The following is a 19,542-nucleotide window of genomic DNA, read 5'->3' on the forward strand; positions in this document are numbered from 1 at the left end:
TGCTTTGATGATATTAGGTTGGCTTGAAAGAAATCCATTATTTTGTCGTTAGATGGCTGTAGTGATCAATATCTCGTAAAGTATCGATCACATAGTTTCAAGTTGATGCTCGTTTTCAAGCTGACACTTCACACTCAAAAAAATGCTTTTACTGTGTTTTGTTAGTTCCATTTAGTTAATTAGACGCCTTCGAAAACTTCTCAAATAAAGTTTTTTTATTCACGCAAAAATAATGGACTGGGTTTGATGTTAATGATTAGCATCAAGAACGAATGAGACTGAAAAGAACGCTGCTAAAATGAAGTAATTCGCGCTATAAAACCAATCCTGCAGAGACTTAGGACAATTCAGCGTCAATTGTTCTAACAAAGCTCCTGGAAAGCTTTCATTCCGATGGAGGCTTTGACCCATCCAAACTCAACTGCAGTGGTGAAATGGGCACCTTATTTAGAGGAACACGTTCCATGTCCAAGAAAACCAAGTCAAACATCGGATGGGCATTAAAAGGATAAAGTTTGATGAATGACACAACGTTGGTTTGCTATTCTGAACATTTGGTTGGTTGTTTGAAATAATTAACTGTTCCCCGGAAGAGACACATTTTGTTCCTTCAGACTTTATATCATCGCTTTGAAATGGTCCAATGAAATCCTAAGAGTCAGTTCGACGGCCTGTGACACGACAGCAAATGGCACCACGTTGATGGTTTGCCGGGAAAAAAAGTCCTCGCCGTATTACTCACGCGCCCAGATTAAACATTTTAGTGCTGATTGGCGTAAAGTCTCCCCACTAATCACAACGCAAGCGCCGGATAGCGCTACCCTACGGTACGAAGCGAAGGACCGGTAGTTGTAGTTGACGTAAGGCCTCGGCGGTAAGCATTGCTCACACTGCCCCGGCCCCTTAACCACCACCCGAGAGCCAATTATCCTTGGCGGCCCCGGCAGTTCTTTTCGTTCACCGACCAACGACCAGAGCTGCTTCGTAGCGGCTCCTGTCTTGGCCCACGGTTCTGACCACGGCCGGCAATCGACGCAAAACCACGGCTTCCCGCTTCCGGCCCGTGACCACAACGTCACACGAAGGCGTGAACTGTGATGGCTGCCGAGACGGAGGAAGGCAGCGAGGCAGTGCGACGGTCGGCCCAATTGGCCGTCGGCAACTGTCGGGTTCGTGACGGGTTCAAATCGGGTTCCTGGCCCGGCCACACGGCCCGACTTCGGCCAGGTTACATAATGGGAAGCTTCCACGCACCTATTCGTGCCATATCGCACGCAATAACATTTACCACCCGCCACGTGCCCACCGTCCACGTGCTTGGCGTAGCTGCATGTTGGCCAAATCACGCCATGCACACCTCGCCTTCGCAGTTCGGGTCCGGTGGTAATCCACAGCGGCTAGCTAGCGGTTTTAGGCCCGGCCGGTCGGTCGTGGAGCCTTAATGGACCCAGGACCGTGGCTTCCAGTGAGGTTATTAATTTTCCCAACGACACTCGGAGCTCCCCCGGGGAAACTTGGGAAGCTAAGTTTCGAAGCAACTTTCAGCGAGTGTTTGCATACTTAGCAGACGCACCCACACATACGCTTTCTGACCTCTGCTCTCTCTTTCTCTCTCTTTCCCTCCACAGGATCGAATATTAAGACTGCGATAGCTATTTTAAATTGTATATTAGCCCGACAACTCTGTTTCGAGGATCCATCATGTTCAGCCATCCTAGAGATCATCCCGCGCGTCTGCGGACCGGTGCCAGGTGAGTTCCGCTTCTTCAAACTACTCGGGGCTGTCGCGTAATTAGTCCACCAGCCCCATCGGTTGCTACAAATAACGAAGCTCCCGCCGATTGGGGTGCGATGCGATTTTTCTCGGCCCTCGCAGCTCACACCGTGATCTGTATCGCCTGTCGGTCGTCCCCAGAATGTCCCTGACACAGTCCGGAGCCCGACTCCGGGCAAACCCGGGAGCCGCGCTAACAAGGCGAGGCTGCCTATTTTCCAACCACTTGACGGTGACGGTTCACCTGAGAGCCGCCCCCCCCCTAACAGGTCCTGGTGCTACTAGCGTGCACCCAACTACCGTGAGCACTTGAGAGCAACGGATGACGGGGCTCGGCCCGACCCGTGTGACCTGCCGCTACCGCTGCAAGTGCAGGTGTGTAGTGTACTTAGAAACTACGGTTCCTTGTTAAACGCAAGGAACTCGCCTTCTTGCCGGTGGTGGCGCATTTTTCAATGTGTGCCCCCGCGAGAGTGTGCTGCGCGAGTTTAATTAAAGTAGACGCCATAAAGTCTACCGACCAGGTTGCACCACCACCGGTTGCGGTTGGCTCTGCTACGTGAGACGGGTGCATGCACCATCGCGGGGTCCTATGGTCCTGGGGGTTGCTGAAAGGTTACATGCTACGCCGGTCGGCTGGCAAAGGTCGGGAATTCTGAGAACGCTAACGATGGCGAACAAGAATCGTGGAACTTTGTGCACTAAACACACACACACACGCGTGCGGGTGTCACGAAATGGAGAAAGAGCACCATTCGCCCCGTCGACCGTTGTTCCCTCCTGGTTCGAGTAGGCAATCCGTGCGTTGAAACAACACAAAGGAGGCACTAAAGGTACTCAATTATAAATTGATCTTTTTCGGTGACGAATGAGGCGCCTACGAAGTCCTGCAGATTCTTTGTGGGAAATCTTTAAAATTTAAAAATAGCGAGCCCAGCTTGAAGCATTGTGCGGCAAATGGAAATTTAAACGACCCAACGGTGGCAGCCACAAGAGTGGCATAACTTTAAACGTGGTCTACAAGTGGCCCGCTCCGCTCCTTATGCACATGTCGTCTACTTAGGAAGGGGGCCGCACCGTGCAGCCGCCGCGTGCTGCCGCGTGCATCCAAGCGGTTCTGCTTCAAAGTCATTAATATTCCTGCTCCCTTCGACGTCATCGTGTGGCGACTTGGGACGTCGCGTATGAGCAGCCCGTTCCGGAAGACACCACAAAGGCACAACTGACTGGCTGCGTGTGTGGGGGGCGGGCTGGTGGGGAGGGGTTGGGGGGGGGGGTGTATTTGAGAACCATCCACCAAACCCGCGGTTAATTCGTTACCAGTCCGACAAGTCCGACAAGTCCGACAAAGGCGTGTGTTGGAAGGAATTCCCTTTTCCCCCTGTAGGTCTTATCATTGGCTGGTTTCGCAAGGCTATTCTTCGCTGCGAGTGGGCTCGTATCACCCAACCCACGGTGCCCTGCCACCGGTCGCCGTTGATGAGGAGAATCCGATCAGCCTCCAAGAAAGGGCGGACACCCGGTGCCGAACACCTACGAGGGCGCAGGGGCTGTCGGACGACGCACGCGGGTGGGTAAATGTATGCAAATTTATGCAACCCCCTCACCGTTATCCCCTCCGTTACCCACCACGGCACTCTGTGCCAGACAACTTTTTCGATAAAGACGCCGTGTTGGAGCGCCCGGAACTGACCGGAAAAGGGGGTGTGCATGTGTCTCCGGAACGGATGCACAATAAGGCCCACGTACTGGTGGCGAGTGGGAAAGGGTAGGTGGAAAGGGATGGAGGGAATCATGGGTCAAACGTCCAACCGAAATCTGCTGCACGACGGCACTCGTTAGGTGACGTTGGCGCAGACGTGGCCCAAAGTGTGCCGCGGCCTCCAGGGAACGCCGGAAGTTGTTCAACGGGCGAGCGAATGAAATGGGCGAAACTATCGCAAGGGAGAAAAAAAATGAGCCATCCAAATAGAGTCGTGAATGAAGATTATGGGTTACATTACGTAATACGCCGAGCCCCGGCATCGGAACGGTGACCCTGGCCAAGGCAAAGGCTGGGGATGCAGTGGGTATGGACCGTTTCGTGTCGTTTATGAAATTTTAATGAGATATCTTTCCGAACCGTGTTTTTTGGACAATGCCAGACACACACACACTCACACCGGCACTCGCACACACCGAATCTGCAGGATCTGCGATGGATTATGTTTTTTTCTTGCGTGGCCATGCCTTCACGGACGTCCACGCTGCTGTTGCTGTTACAACCTTTCGATGGGAGCTCCATGAATGCATTTCGTTTCAATTTGTGTGTTTTTTTCTGCTGCCTTTTGCCGCGTATCCTACTGATGTGGATGAGCGTTTTTTTTGCGGACGCATTCGGAGGTCGAGTGAAACATGCAAATGAATCGTCATCAGGGTCATCGTTTGCCGTCACTCTCGGGCCACGGAGGGAGTATGGTTAGGATGAGGGCACCGGAAATGGACGCCACGTCGTCCAGGTTTGCTCGGCTATGTGGGGACAGGTTTTGGATGATGAAATTTGCGAAATATTCCTCGAAATGGTGGCGGCGGGTCACCACCAATCTGCACGAAAGCACTCGCCGGCGAAGGTGTACTTCCCGGGCTGGCCGGGCTTCTGTGGTGATCCGATACCTTGTAAGCAGTGATTTCGGTTTCGAAGTAAGCTCCGCGTGGTAGGTAACATTTTATTGCGAAAGCACCCGATTTGCTGAGTCCGGCTCCGCAAGCAGACAACGGTTTGAGAATGGTGTTCCGTCGGTCCGTCGACGGGATGCTAGATTTGTAGACGGGATTCTACTTTTCAGACGCACGTCCGCGTCTTTGGGGATACAAGATTCTTTGCTCTATTGCGTAAATGGATTTTAAAATTATGTGTTCAGGCTTACCGTATAACCGGCGGTCACTATTGCCACTCAGCGTACCTTTTGAAAGCGGTTTTAGAATTAGGAAACTTACTTGTTGCTCGAAAACTGTTATACATCCGACCGACCGAGGTATCAAATTGGAAAAAATGGTTAATGAATGCAAAAGAAGAGAGCCCAGTAGGGATTGTACATTGTAAGAGGGATGTTTGCAACGAAACCTGCTGCGAGATTAGCGTGTCTCACACATAAGTAGATGGGTAAACTGCACTTCATCAAGATTTGTGAGATTTCACTCAAGAGTGTGCATGCGTTTCAGCATTTTGTTTAATATAGTGAAAGCATAAAATAGGAAAATGGTTAATTCTTGCCTTTTGTTGACTCTGTCTCTGGCGAAAGATACATTCGTTTATTGATAGACTTCTTGCAGTAAGGACTGTGATCGGATCGAAAACATTATAGGTCATTAATTCTAAATAGGTCCTTGAATTAGTCAAGAACGGTGATTAAATTATTTCATAAAAATTGAGTTCCAAAAACTCGTAGTCGAAGTAGAGCTTGTGTAGTTTATCGACAAACAAGTTGCGAGATTCGAACTAGTAAAACATGGGCTGAAAAATCCCGAACCTAACTCATAGATGGCGCAATTCATAAATTCTTATTGCATTTATCGCTTTTTTTCAGTTAGTACTAACCTTTAAAAGAATGTTATGAAAATTCCACGATATTCTACAACATAAATTTGGTGGTTATTGTGCTAAGAGTCACACTACTTTTTTTTCCAGAACCTTCGTCCAAAAACAATTTTGGTTTGTAATTTGACACTGCCTATTGATGGAAAACCGTTCAAAGACTTCACTCCATCAGAAACAATAATAAAACATTGTTTTGCTGACTTCAAACGTGGTCGTAGATACACCGATCTGGACGTCCATCAATGTTGTTTCATCAAGACAACGCACCGTATCACAAGTCAATCTAACCAACGGCAAAACTACATAAAATTAAACTTCAAACTGCTCACACATCCATCGTATCAGCCAGATTTGGCTCCCAGTGCCTACCGCCTATTCACAGGCCTCAGAAAAAAGCTCATCGGTGAGATATTTCTCTCGAATGAAGAGGTTACGGCTGAGGCCAATTTTGAGGCAATAGATAAATCGTTCTACAAAGTTGATATTGAAATATCACAGCGGCGCTGGAATTATTGTGTGCCTCAAGAATGAGGTAAAACAAATTGACGAATAAATCTAACTTTGACCCTTAAGATGACCCGTTACAACGAGATTGTATTGTAAATTGCACAGGGCCAATACTAATAATTGGCTTTTGACACGATTCTAAGCCGATAAACGACACCATTTTATTCGATTCGAATGAATGTGTGGTGTACAAACAGTTTTCTTTGGACGCCCGATAACCTATAACTGACGTTGGGGATCTAAATCAATCTCTCTGCTGCAAGAGCGTAGGGATCTTCACGAATGCAAACAATTGCGGCTATGTGGCCTTGTCAAAGTTTGTTTCCCTCTACGAACGATTGTTTCATTCTGGACCAACCGTGGACCGTGCAAGAGTTCCGGTTGCCGCAAAACAACAAAAAAACAAAAAACAGCGGAACAAATCTGCGGAACCGTATCTGTAGGGCGTTTCGATCGATTTCATTTCACCTCAATTGGATGCTATAAAATGCATGAAAGGCTTCTTTTTTGTTTTATGCTCCGTTTCCGGCCCACGGGAGAGCGTGGTGTGCAATTTGAAGAATCGCCCCGGCGTCTTCAAATCGATGGAATGCACACCTTGTTCCAGCAGGAACGTGGAACGGTGCCACAGGAATCCATCGTGGCGACCATCGGTGGTACCTAGCGCTTACGTAAGCGTTGGCGGTCCCATTTCGCCGCGTTCCGTGCCTGCCCGTCGTCCTCGGAAGACGAACCAAGAGAAGGGAGTGTAGGTTCCAGCGTGTTTGATTGGACGTCCAAACGAATGACATCGCCGTTTGCTGGTCGGGTTGCTGGATAAGGCGCTCGGATGGCTTGTTTCGCCTTCGCCACCCGAAACTGCATCGCTGGCATGTTTTGCTCTTTTCAGTGCCTGCAGTGCCTTCTTCGGCGGACAGTGCCACAGCTTTGACCGGTGGCATCGGAGCGAGCGTACAACCCCGGGCCCGCTCCCGCGAATCTTCCCCGAGCCGAATCGGCCTCGCCCTTTAGAGCGTCTTCCGGTGGGCATTTATTTGCTACAATCGCAAAACTTTTACGAGCACAAATTTGCATATCAACCGAATCGAAATGAGCACAGAGCGTCTTTCGGCCACACCGTGGCGCTCCCTACGCTCGCGCGGACGGGGTCCGATAGGTTTGCCTTGGCCGGCCGTGCGGGAAGAAAGTGAAACAGCTTGAAGTAAACATTTCCAATATAGTGGTAGCTGGCGTAGCGCCCTTTCCCGCCCCGCGTGTCCCGGTGGCTAATGTTTTGGCCGTGGAGTGGAGTTTGTTTTATCGCACGGCGTGATGGCACCCGGGCACTCGTGTACCAACAGCTGTCTTCGGAATCAGATTCGGTGACTGGACCAGATTCGGGCACTCGTTTACGATTCCTCACCGTGGCCACATTTTACATCTGCCGGTTCCGTTCCGGAGAACGTTCCGGAGGTTTAAAGAGTTTACTCATCATAATTTAGAATCCAATCCGTGGCAGGGAATAAATGATTGTTTGTTAAACAACGAAACACACGTAGAAGAAGTCTAAAATCTGACTAAGACTATGATGCATTGAGTTGATCAACTATCGCAATGTGAGTTGATGATCATCACGGACAGGTTTGCCTCAATAGAGACACTAACAACGCAGCACAAAGGATGCAAAAAGTTCTCAAAGCCTTCCCCAAATAGTTTGATAATTGATAGCAAATGGAGTAGAAGTAAGTCGTGACCAGTTGGAGAAACAAAACCAAAGTTAAACAAGCGAAGCGCAGATGGACACAATTGCCAAGACGATTAGAAAATGTCAAGTCAATTCGAGTCGGTTCCTCAGCTTCATTACTTGCCAACTTTCAGATGCCAGCTTTCTTGGGCTGACGGTCATGGTTGTCCGGCTGTCAGTTATATTCTTTCGCCGGACCCAAAACGTTGTTGGCATGCAGGAAAATCAAATTAATTGACCGTGGACGCTGGTGCGGCCGAGGCCGGCGATGGCCACACACGCCAAACGGCGTCTAACCTGTGTCACCAGCTTCATCGACATCTCATCAGAAACGAATAAACAATGCTCAAACACACACACATACACGCGCGTTCCACTGTCCCTTGCCGATGTGGTTGGTGATCAAACCAATCTGCAGCGACGCACAAGGACACGAACAAAAAAAAACAAGGGGGGAAGGAAATTGATTGCGACAGACGTGACAGTGACAATTTTATTAATACACCCGCGTCGTCGACATCGTCCTTGGGAGCCGCGGGAGGCTCGGAATCCTTTTTGTTATGGGCGCGCTAAAATGTCAATAAATGTACGGTTCGTCACCTTCTCCGTCCGTCTGAGTGCGTCTTCGGTGGAAAGCCGTTCTGGGGATATGAGAACATAGAAGGCATACACACACACACACACAGGAACCCGACACGCTGTCGGAGATCCCTTTCGGTGGACGATCTGGTCCGCTTCCCGGGGTGCCGGATGCGCGGTGCCTTTGATAAGGTCAAACCGGATGAATACGGATCGGCACTTAAAAGGTGACAATCTTTCATCGCCAACATGCGATTACGCACGGCGCCGGATTGCTAACGAGATGGATGGGGCATGGAAAACACACCGCCTAAGCCCGTAAGGATCGATGGAACGGATAAAGGGAGGATAAGGAAAAAATGGTGCCCATGTCCCGTGCCCTGGCTAGGGGTTACCGGGAAGCGAAATATGCTTTGATCCTTACAAGGACGGCACACGACGGTCGTCCCGGTTTCTCGATATTAGCTCATCGAACGTAATATTATGCATGACCGAGTTGCAATCGCGGCAGCGATAGCGGAAGCGATCCTTTGCAGTGGGCTGGAAACAGTGAACAGTGCCTTCCGACTGCCCTGTCGCGAGAAGAAGTAGCGCGGGCGGGTGCGATTAACATTCGGTAATCCGTAATTATCCTCGGTTGAAGCTTGATTGACTCCGCAGCATATTTGTGCCGGCTCTCAGATTGCTCTCCCGGTGCAGGGCTAGGGGATTAGGGCTTTGCGCGCTGTCTACTTTCGGTTTCGGCGCGGTTCAGCTCCCGACGTCTTACGTCTCGTAATCGGTGAGGGGATATCCTTTTTTTTTGCTTCATCGTCTCGCTAAGCTCCGAGCAGCGAGCTGAGCGGATGTATCGATAGCACCATAGAGGGAGAGGGAGAACCCGCGGGATGCCAATTTCGTGCCGGCCGTCTCCACTGTCTTCCGGCATCGCAGTTTAAGGATGATAAATCAGCCCTACTTTTTGGGGTCGGACGAGCGCAAGCGAGAGAGAATGGAGGGTAATCGACGGTCGAAGTCAGCCTCATTACCATCCCATCAGCTCAGAGTCGGCATCAGCTACGAAGCTCAAGCGGTCGACACTGGTTTCGCTTCGATCATTAGAGGCCAATGCTTTCGCTCATTAGTGTTTGCTCCTTGAGGATGTTTTTCTCCCTCGCCTCGGGCGGGCGGGTCGGTAGTTTTTTATCGTTTTTTTCCCAGAAAGTCCCATTTTCGGAACGGGACGACCGATCCACCGTGACGTTTGGCACCGGCCCCGCGTGCCGGACGCGAGATTTGGGGTTCCGAAATGAACTTGAGGCGAACATCCTGCTGCTCACATACCTGCATATGCCGTGTCAAAGTGATTGATGGTTTGCCTACGCCTCCCTGCCCGAATGTCCTGCGAAGGTTGCACGCATGGATACTAATTTGCTTAAAAGCTAGTTCCTAGCTAACGCCACAGTTCCTGACCACCGATCACCGTTCCTGCTCACTGTAGGTTATTTTTTACCAATGTTATAAAATTCATACTTCAAAAGTTACCTAAGTTACATTTTTCTACAACAGATATTTAAAGACGTAAAACGACATCGGCATTAACTTACCATCCTGATCTAGATCATATAAAACACAATGCTAGTCGATGGGCCAATACTTTCACTAACTCACTGAGCGTCTGTCCAGAACACTTGGAAGAAGTTATTTTAAAATCACACAAAGCTTCGGCAAAGTTTACAAGAGCATTGCACAAAGTTTCCGTTGCTCGATCGTGTCTTTAAAGCATAAAAACGCCAAACAGAATGCTGTCCGCCAGTCCTGCCGAGGAAGCGTCATTCAATCGGTTTTGCCGAGAGAAAAGTTTTTCCCGCCCGTCGCTAGAGATCGCTAGCATCGATTCAGGTGGCAGTAACTTTCTTTCGTCGCCCAACCACGGCACGGCACGAGAGGCACGAGTAAATGTGAGCCAAAAATTTCCTTTCTCACTTCTCAAAATTGCTCGGAATGGAACCACGGAATGCCCGCCCGGTGTGTGTGAGACTCAACTCGAGACGAGAGCCGACACAAATTGCGGTTCCTTGCGGTTTGCCTTAACGCGCCTCCCGGGAAGTGGCTTTCGATTCCGCCGAGTGCGAGTTCCGGACCGTTTGGAGGGTGAGCCGGCCCCACCGAAAGTGCGCTAGTCCGGCCGCTGGCAAATTGACTTTCTCAATTAGGGAAATTAAGATCTTCTCTGTCCTCCTTTTGCATGGCAGAGAATCATTTTCGCTGGCTCCAGGTTTTTTTTTGGTTCGCTTCGCGCTATCGCCATGACCATCATCAGCAAACCACCAGGCGCCTCCATCGCCTCGGTGGTCGAAGAAAGATTAGATTTGATGGAGGTAGTAATGGGGTTTTCCACTCTCTCTCTCCCTCCCTCTCTTCCTCTCTCTTCTTTCTTTCAATTTCTTTTCGTCGCATCCAAGTCCTGTCCTGTGGCCGCTGGGCTCGTTCGCGCGCACCCAAAACCCGATGACGAGTTCGTTTTAAGTGCCGTGGTTTTTAAAGAAATGAATTACACATCATTAGACATGGCGGCCCGAGGTGGCTGGTGGCTGAGGCGCTTTCCTGGCTCGTTTCTTAAATCACGCCATCCATCCATCCATCCATTTGGCCACTGATCACCATCAGCGGCCATCTTTCCCGACACCTACTGCTGCTGCAGCTGCCGTAACGTGGCTAACACGTCCTTGTGATTCCTTTTCGTCCCTTGTCCTTGTTGGGCGGAAACGAAGCAAAAAAAACCAAACGATTAGATAATGATGGTGTGGGGCGAGAAAATGAAGTGGAAGAAATCTCCGTTTGGGTGGTTGGAAAAGAAATTGACCAAAAATAAATTCATTATTGTTTCCTGCGCCAGTGCGACACTTTTCCGTTAATTCATTATCGTGCCCGTGGAGAAGCGTTCCCGGCGTTCGTCCTGTCGCAACACAACACGACGCTTAGTCCATCAGCGCAAAGCGGAGAGGCACAGAGAACGGAGCCATCATCACAGGGGCGCTCCAAATGGCCCATTACAGCAGCATCTGCAGAAATGGGGGCGAACGCGATGCAAACCGGAGACGGAAAATGGTCGTAAATAGCAATTTGTCATCGGGCGGTGCTTCTTTCGCACGCGCCGTGCTTACAGACCGGAAAAGGTAGAGTCGTTGCTGGAAGAAGAAAAAACCCGCGACAGTTACAAAGGACACACGTCGAGAAAGACGCCCTGTGTCCCTGCCCGACACTTCGGGGTGGATCCCGTTTAATTGTATCCTTTTGAATGGCGCATGGCTCTTCTCGCACTTGCACTGCACGTGGTCCACCGATGCAACGATGGCTTCGGAGCCACAAGGAACGGCCCGGTGTTAACATCCGCCACTCAAATTGTAATCTGACAAATAGTAGTTAATCTTGATTGTGGGGCCCCGGGCCCGAAACGGCCTCACAAACATCGATCCATCAAACTGTTTCACAAATTAAAATTCATGCTAATGAATAACCGCCATAAACACATTTTTCATACGCGCTCGCTCGCTGACGGGCTGCGTACTCGGTTCGCTCGCTTCACTTCGGACGTATCAATAACAATCATATTTTATTTAGATGAAACGTGCTGTACATTACGACAAGCTTCGTTTGCTTTGAGCGAGAAACAGAGAGAGAGAGAGAGATCGCGCGAAAGAAGCAAAAGGAAAATTGATTATGTTATCCTTCCCACCGCTTTTTCGCGGCCCGCCGTTGGTTCGGTTCACCCACAATGTTCTTGCGTGCATTTTTAAGGCCCCGAAAACAAAAATTGCGCCCCAGATTTATGGCCCAAAGTTGGGGATGAAATTGCCGAAAAGAAAAGTGAAAAAAAGGAAACCTAACACGAACAGCGAATCCTTGCGAAGTGTTTCTTAGCCTACCTTACGGCCAACCTTACGATGGGCGATGGGCGATGGTCTGGCAGCGGCAGCCAGACCTTCGTCTCCTTCTGAGCCGATGCTTTTAAGTAGCGCATTAGAAAGCGTTTTGTTACTTGTTTACTGTCATCGTCTGAACCTTTCGGCAGCCCAGTGCTCCGGTGCTTGGGTACCAGGATCGGCCCGTCCGGTGGTGGCAGTTCATCGAGATAACAAACCCCCGACGGTGGAGCCGAATACCGGCAACGGTGGCATTGTGGCGCTATTTTTCGGTTCCAGCTACTTAGTGTCGACCAATAATGGCAATCGGATTACGGGGGCGGCAACCAAGGCGCAACGAAGGGGGCGCCCGGTGCTAAAAAGGGTTAATTTTGGGCAGGTCGAAATTAATGACACCGATTATGACGGTGGTCAATGGCCGGCGACGGGAGCAGAGCAGATTACAGGAAGCCTTACACGTGGATTGCGGACTGAGCTTTAGACTGAGACTCTCGAGAGCTGGAGGGTGATTTGAACCTTTTCGCAATGCCATCGTAAAGTAAGTAAACTGATACAGCCTCAAGGGATCGGTAAACTGACCGGGAGTAGGTCGAACTCATTTATTAACTACCAGTCAAATTATTACAAATACATTCATTTGGCTTAATTTAATTTACTATAATGCAGTTCGAAATTTTCTGTTGCAATATTCCACATTTAGTAGTACTTGCGTGTGCAAGACCCGAGACGAATTTGATATAATTAAATTCGCGATCGGGATTGACTTTTGTTGATTTAATAACATACCTTGATAAAGCAGAGCGCAGTGAGCTAATGAACCCACAGCAGCAAACGGCATTCAACTTGATCCAGCCTCGGGTTTAGTGCATTTAAGTATAGTTCATTAAGAACGATTAACGACAGTCTAAGGCGTCGGTCGAACATCACAAAACCGGTGCCGCTTTCGGCGATGGTGGTTGTTTTTTAACTTGAAAATGGAATTAACCCATCATCCAACGCGTGCCGGAGCCTGTGAGTAAGTGTCGGGTGTGCGTGTGCCCCCTTGCTTCCGTAAATCAATGGAAAATTGTGTCGGTAGTGGTGTGAAGAAATCCCAAAATATGCACACCCGGGGTTTTCCTTCCATCCTGTGCTGTGTGTGTTTGGGTGAGCGATCCTTCCCCAGTCCATGCAAATTACACCGACCGCCGACCGCAGTAGTTGAGTCACCTGCCGGGCAGGTACGGCGGTCCGTCAGAAAGGCCAAAGGATACTTTTTTGTCCGCGTGGTTGGGAAGTAAGAATAATGTTAGTTGGAGAGCCAGAAAAAAAAAGTCGGATCAACACAGCGGAAAAGGTTTAGTGTTTTGGTTGGCAACGGGCACGGGGCAGGGCGGGTCGGCTGCTTCAAAACCACATTCGTCTGGTGGCCTCGCTCACCAGGAGCTGATGTTGCCCGGAGGGCTTGTAGTCCGTAGTCGCAGCAGTCGTAGCGATTTCGCAAACCGATAGCACCACACGGCGCTCAGTGGGTACTCCGCAAAAGGATCAACCGTAAACACAAACCAGAAGCCCCCGACCCGGAGCGCCCGGAACGCCTTGGGTCGGGAGTGGGCGGGTGGGCGAAATCAGTGGCGATGTTTTGCCTTGAAACATCACGGAACGGTAGCAAATGGACAAAAATCGGGGAAGGTATAATTATACACGTTTCTGGTCGGCTGCCTCGGGAAACCCGCACCGCAGCCCGCGTACCCTTGGAGCTCGATGAGCCGCGTTTTTATCGTTTGCCTGGAATGTTCCAAGACGTGACTTTATGAAGGTGGTTTCACTGCACGGACGGTGTGCGGGTCGGTCGGTGGGCAAGCAGGTGACTGCCCGTGTGTGTGTGCCGGCGCTCCTGCCCTGCCTCGGTGCTCGGGGGGTTTTATTGACTTTTTTTCGACTCCTTGGACTCCGGTATCGGTATGATTGAGAGGAAAAGTTAAGTAGAACGTGAAATCAACTGAATCAACTTCTTGGTCGCGGTCACGAAGGCACGATGGTTGGGTTATGAAACGAATCGTGCGCAACACGCAGCCACGGAGCATATAAAAAATATTGCGCAAGGTGTTCGCTGGAGTTGTAGAATAATGAAGCCACGAAGAGCGAGCTGAAACCGAGAGTGAAAGATGTGATGAATGACCACAATCGTGGTGTGCATTCAGTGTGCAAAGACGTATGGAAATATAACGACAATGGCGGCGAAGTTGGATCAAAAAGTGATAAAATGCCACTAAAAAAATCCAAGAACAGATAATAAGTACATAAACACATAAAAGCTTTAACTAGAGGATCCTTTAGTACGGTAACTGGTAACTGGCCCCTCGTAGTAGGGTCCGTCGAACGCACAATACTTCACCCCTTCCGATGGAGCTATTAATAATTAGGCAATGAAAAGAGAATGTTATCCTACTATTTCTGGAGCACAGCATAAGCCACCCGAAGGGTTACTTAACGCCCAGCGAACGGACGCAACTTTTGGGACCACACGAACCCATTTCGTGCGTAAAATACAATACCTATTCACACACACACACACACACACATACCACCAATGCTAGCACCGCCACGAGGCCGCCACTTCTCGGCCGACACCGGCCATCATGTATTCCGGATCCTTGGTTCATAAATATGGCTTGTAAATAATTTATTATCGGCCGATAATTGCCTTCTCGCCTGCGCTGGGAAAATTGAGGTATGCTCGGACCGTACCAGAAGAATGAAAAATGCCCAAAAAACATACGTTCTGTGGGGTTGGGGGGTCCTGAAGGCCACCCCGCGACAGAGCCGCTACCAGGGCACCGCTAGCGCCCCGACCAGCCATTCACGATGGAATCCCTGCCCTGTCCGGTGACACTCGAACTGATGGAACGGGACGCGTCGTGTTGCCACCATTTGCTGCCACGGGTTTCGGGTTTCGGGACGTTTGGGATCGCCAATTTCGTCCGGTTGTAATTTAACGTTGACGCGTTTTGCGGGCGCGGACGAATCGGACCCCGTGACAGGTTGGGCTGGAAGGATGTGGACATCATTTTTCATTTTTCGTGGACTACACCTTGCGGTTGATTAAGTGACTTGCGCCTTCTTGGGGGCTTCGCGGGCAATTTGCAAGAATATGCTAATTTTTCCCACTTTCGTTCGGCAGCGTTCAGGCGGGGGGAGAAACTATTTAAAAGTATTTCGAGTAGCCTACGGGATTGTCGGATCGATCATAGCTAATGAACATAAATTACATTGAAAGTGAGCGCGGCAAAGCTGGCATCATGATTTGCATATTTTTATATAACAAACGTCCTTACTTTCTTGGTATATCTAAGACAACTATCTGCAAGGGGGAGCTAGATCTAAGACTTGTTTACAAAAAAGAGGACAAACACTATAAGTTGTTCACGCATAATTTATGATGTTTAACGTTAAGGTAAACCGAGACCAAAATTACAATGTTTAGCGTACCTTAAAGTTAAATACGCCTAAAAGTATGCAACTCGGGTTTCCTTTTTGAATTTTCTGTGTCGATTTCAGCCGTTACGTTTTTTATTATTGATCGGGTTTCTTATAAATGCATCCAAATGGATTTTTCTTACTCACCAACGCTTGAAAAAAAAACCACGACTTGCAATGTATGGGAGCTCCACGAGCGTACTAATATTTGAGAGTTTTGCCAGTAAACTTTACATGACATGGCGTATTTTGTACTGCAATTTCTTCGATGTCTTGGATCTTCACAAGTTTCTTCGATATTGTACGACCCGGAAGACAACAAAGACAGTCCAAAACCTAAGCAGATGAATTATTCTCTTGAATGCTTAGTTTTTTGTACCCATTACTATTAATTTGCTCATACCTGGCTGTTGGGTACGGGATTGCGTTGGGTCGAAATGATTGGGGAACTGAATAAAAACGAGCGGGTCACTTTCCTACGTTGTGTATTTTTTATAAGAGAGCTACTTAACAACTAAACAGCACGCGCTTTTATAGGCTAAGGGATTAGTTAGATTACGGATCATTAGTTCATTAGTTCATTTCGGAGCGCTCCGTGAGTGGCCCTCGTGGCTCCTGTTCTCTCGCTCTACCGCGCGGTCCTTCGGGATCACTTTCTATCTTAGTATCTAACATTCCGGCCACCTTGAAAGATCCTTTCAATACAAATCGGGTAACGGGCAAATTTTGGTTACAGAACGCTTGAATAGGCCTTCTTGAGTTTTAACAGTGACTACACGAACAATACCGTCCGGTCCGGGGTGTACGTCTACTATGCGTGCGATGGGCCAACGTGTCGGCGGGAGACTATCGTCCTTCAGAATGGCTATGGACCCTATTTCTAAAACGTGACGCTTGTGGTTCGTGATGTGTTGTGCCTGTAATTCCTTTAAGTACTCTGAACTCCATCTCCGCCAAAATAATTGACTGTTTGACTGGATACGTTGATACAAATCTAATCTGTTGTTGGGAATATGCTGAAGGTCTAACTCAATAGTTGGTGGATTTCTGTTTCTGATTAAAAAATGCGAAGGCGTTAGAACCTCTAAATCGTTCGGGTCATCTGACAATGGGGTTAGTGGCCGAGAGTTCATGCATCCTTCGATGCGGATCAAGATAGTTAGAAGTTCCTCGTAGGATAGTAAAGTATTCCCTAACTGTCTTACAATTTGACGCTTTGCTACCTTCACTGCGGCTTCCCATAAGCCACCAAAGTTGGGGGATCGCGGGGGTATTAAATGCCACTGTATTCCATCTTGAGCTAAATGCTTGCTTATCTTGTTGTTTTCCGCATCTGCTTGAAGTCTACGGTACAGATCATGCAATGCGTTCTTTGCACCAATGAAGTTTTTGCCGTTGTCGGAGTATATGTGGGCCGGTTTGTTTCTGCGGTACATGAACCTATCCAGCGCCATCAAAAAGGTATTGGTGGATAGATCGCCCGCCAACTCAAGATGGACAGCTTTCGTACTGAAACAAACAAAAACACAAATATAAATTTTTGTGGGTGCTGCTCTTCTATGTACCGGCTTCAGGTAGAGTGGGCCACAGTAGTCTATTCCAGTGCAGACGAAGGCTTCGCTTGGGGTGATGCGATGGATGGGTAACTGTCCGACGGGTTGCTCTATGGGTTGTGGGTTGGATCGATAGCATCTAAAACAATGGCGCAAGACGCTTCGTACAGCTCTCCGTCCATGTAGTAGCCAGAATTCATCCCTCAGAACGGCAAGGGTTACTGAACAACCTCCATGAACCAGCGTCTTATGCTGTTGCTCTATCAGTAATTTGGTGAACAGGTGAAATCCGGGGATGATTATGGGGTGACGAACGTTGTATGATTCTGAAGATAGCTGCAACCGGCCACCGACGCGTATCACTCCTTCAGAGTCCATGAACGGGTTTAGCAGCCGAAGCCTTGATTTGCTTATTGGCGATCCTTTACGTAGGGCCTTGACTTCTTCGGGAAATGCTTCGAATTGCACCAATTTTGCCAGGCACAGTTTTGCTCGCTTCAATTCCTCCGTTTGGAGTACTAGTTCGGAGATGCGATTTTCCTTGGATCGGGTGTTGTTGAAGAATCTCAACATAAATGCTACTACATTGATCATCGTGCGGTATGACGAAAATTTTCTGAAGATTTCATGCGGTTCCACTGTTTGTACGGCGGTAACAAGAATCGGGGCATTTGCTTCTGCTTCTTCGGTAGGGAGCTTATCGAGGGGGGTTATTTGTGCAGGCCAACTTGCCTTTGGCTTACAGAGCCAACTTGGTCCGCTGTGCCACCTGTCGCAAGAAATGAGTTCGCTTGCAGCGCAGCCTCGAGATAGTAGATCGGCTGGATTCTCATTTCCACTCACATGCAGCCACGTGCATCCGTGTGTAGTGGATTGTATCTCGGAGATGCGGTTGGCTACGAATGTTTTCCATGTCCGAGGGGGAGACTTAAGCCATTGTAGCACGACAGTAGAATCCGACCAAAAGTATTTATGGGCAAAATTTGTGTCGAGGGCGGCCACCACCTTGTCGTACAAGCGGGATGCTATGAGGGCTGCACACAGTTCAAGCCGCGGGATGCTGATCTGTTTCAGCGGGGCTACTTTCGTCTTTGATGCCAAGAGGCTAATCTTCACTTCACCATTTCTATTTTCCGAGCGAATGTACACACAAGCTCCGTAGGCATCTTTGGAGGCATCTGCAAACGTGTGAAGCTCCGCGCTCTCGCAATGCGAAATGAGGGCATGTCGATCGGTACGAAAGTTAGACAAAGCGGGGAGTTCATCTAGAAAGATCTTCCACTTTCGTTTGATATCGGGGGTTAATTCATCGTCCCAGCCTAAGGACAGCAGCCACAGATGCTGCATCAGAAGCTTCGCTTGAACAACTACGGGGGATACTAATTCCAGCGGGTCGTACAGTTGAGCAATGGTGGACAACATTTCTCTTTTTGTTTGGGTTGAATCCTGTACCTTCACCTTTACTTCGGGCTTTCTTTCTAACATGCGTTCTAAGCCGTGAAAGCATTTCAGGGCATTTCCTTTGAATCTCCGTGCCTTTGGTTAAATTCGGGATGCCTAGGCAATCGCACGATGTATCGGCCATCGTTGTCACGATGTGTGGTTTCGCGATAGAACTCTTCACAGCGTTGCTCATCCACAGAATAATTCGAAGCATTTACTTCCTCAAGCTTCCAAAACTTTTCCATCCTTTCATCTATCGATGCGATTTGGGCAGTGTTGCAGGAGAGGGGCGCATTGAAGAGGGGGGTTGCTGCTTGCCCAGCTACGATCCATCCCAAATAACTTTCAACTAAAGTAAGCGTCCCTGACGCGAGCCGTATTCTACCGCTCTTCAGCAGATCGTAAAAGTGGGCCGCTCCAATAATAAGATCGATTTTACTTGTAGTGTTGAACTCCGGATCGGCCAATGCAAGGTGCTCGGGAATCTCCAACGGCGTCGTAGGGAAAGAAAATGCGGGGGTATCGCCGGAGACTCTTTTAAACAGCAAAAATTCCATGCGCAATCTTAAATTGGAATGCCGCGAGCGCAGTTCAGCTTCGACAGAGTGCTTGGCATTCGTCTGTGTGCCATCCACTCCAACTATGGGTACGTTTCTCGTTTTTCGCGGGATGTGCAAGCGTTGGTACAATCGTTCACTCATAATATTCGGTTGGGATCCCGAATCCAACAACGCTCTAGCAAGATGTTCTTGTCCGTATCCATCGATAATGATAACGATTGCGGTGGACAAAATTACGGGTTTGCTGGTCGTGGGTACAGCCGTACTCGCTGTCGAGATTCTGCTACCGTTGGTGTGCGTTGCAGCCGCAGACACTGCGAGCGAAGCGGGTACCGGGGGTTTCACGTATGCGTTGTGCAGCAAACTATGATGTCGTTGTTTGCACAGTCTACAGGAGAAGGCAGATTGGCAGAAACGAACAAAATGGTCGTTCCTGAAGCAATTGCAGCACAACCTTTTCGT

The 19,542-nt window shown here is 49.0% G+C and overlaps 1 protein-coding gene across 1 annotated transcript in view; it reads left to right on the forward strand.

The window, feature by feature from the left end:
* The first annotated feature begins 1,097 nt into the window (after window positions 1–1,097).
* Window positions 1,098–19,542, forward strand: part of LOC128270475 (uncharacterized) — a 52,628-nt gene continuing 34,183 nt past the window's right edge. Inside the window, exons 1-2 of the mRNA XM_053007878.1 lie at window positions 1,098–1,383; window positions 1,629–1,751. Of these exons, the coding sequence (XP_052863838.1) occupies window positions 1,098–1,383; window positions 1,629–1,751 (409 nt within the window). The remainder of the gene's footprint in view (window positions 1,384–1,628; window positions 1,752–19,542) is intronic.

Source organism: Anopheles cruzii, chromosome 3 (genome assembly GCF_943734635.1).
Source record: "Anopheles cruzii chromosome 3, idAnoCruzAS_RS32_06, whole genome shotgun sequence".
Taxonomy (NCBI): Eukaryota; Metazoa; Arthropoda; class Insecta; order Diptera; family Culicidae; genus Anopheles; species Anopheles cruzii.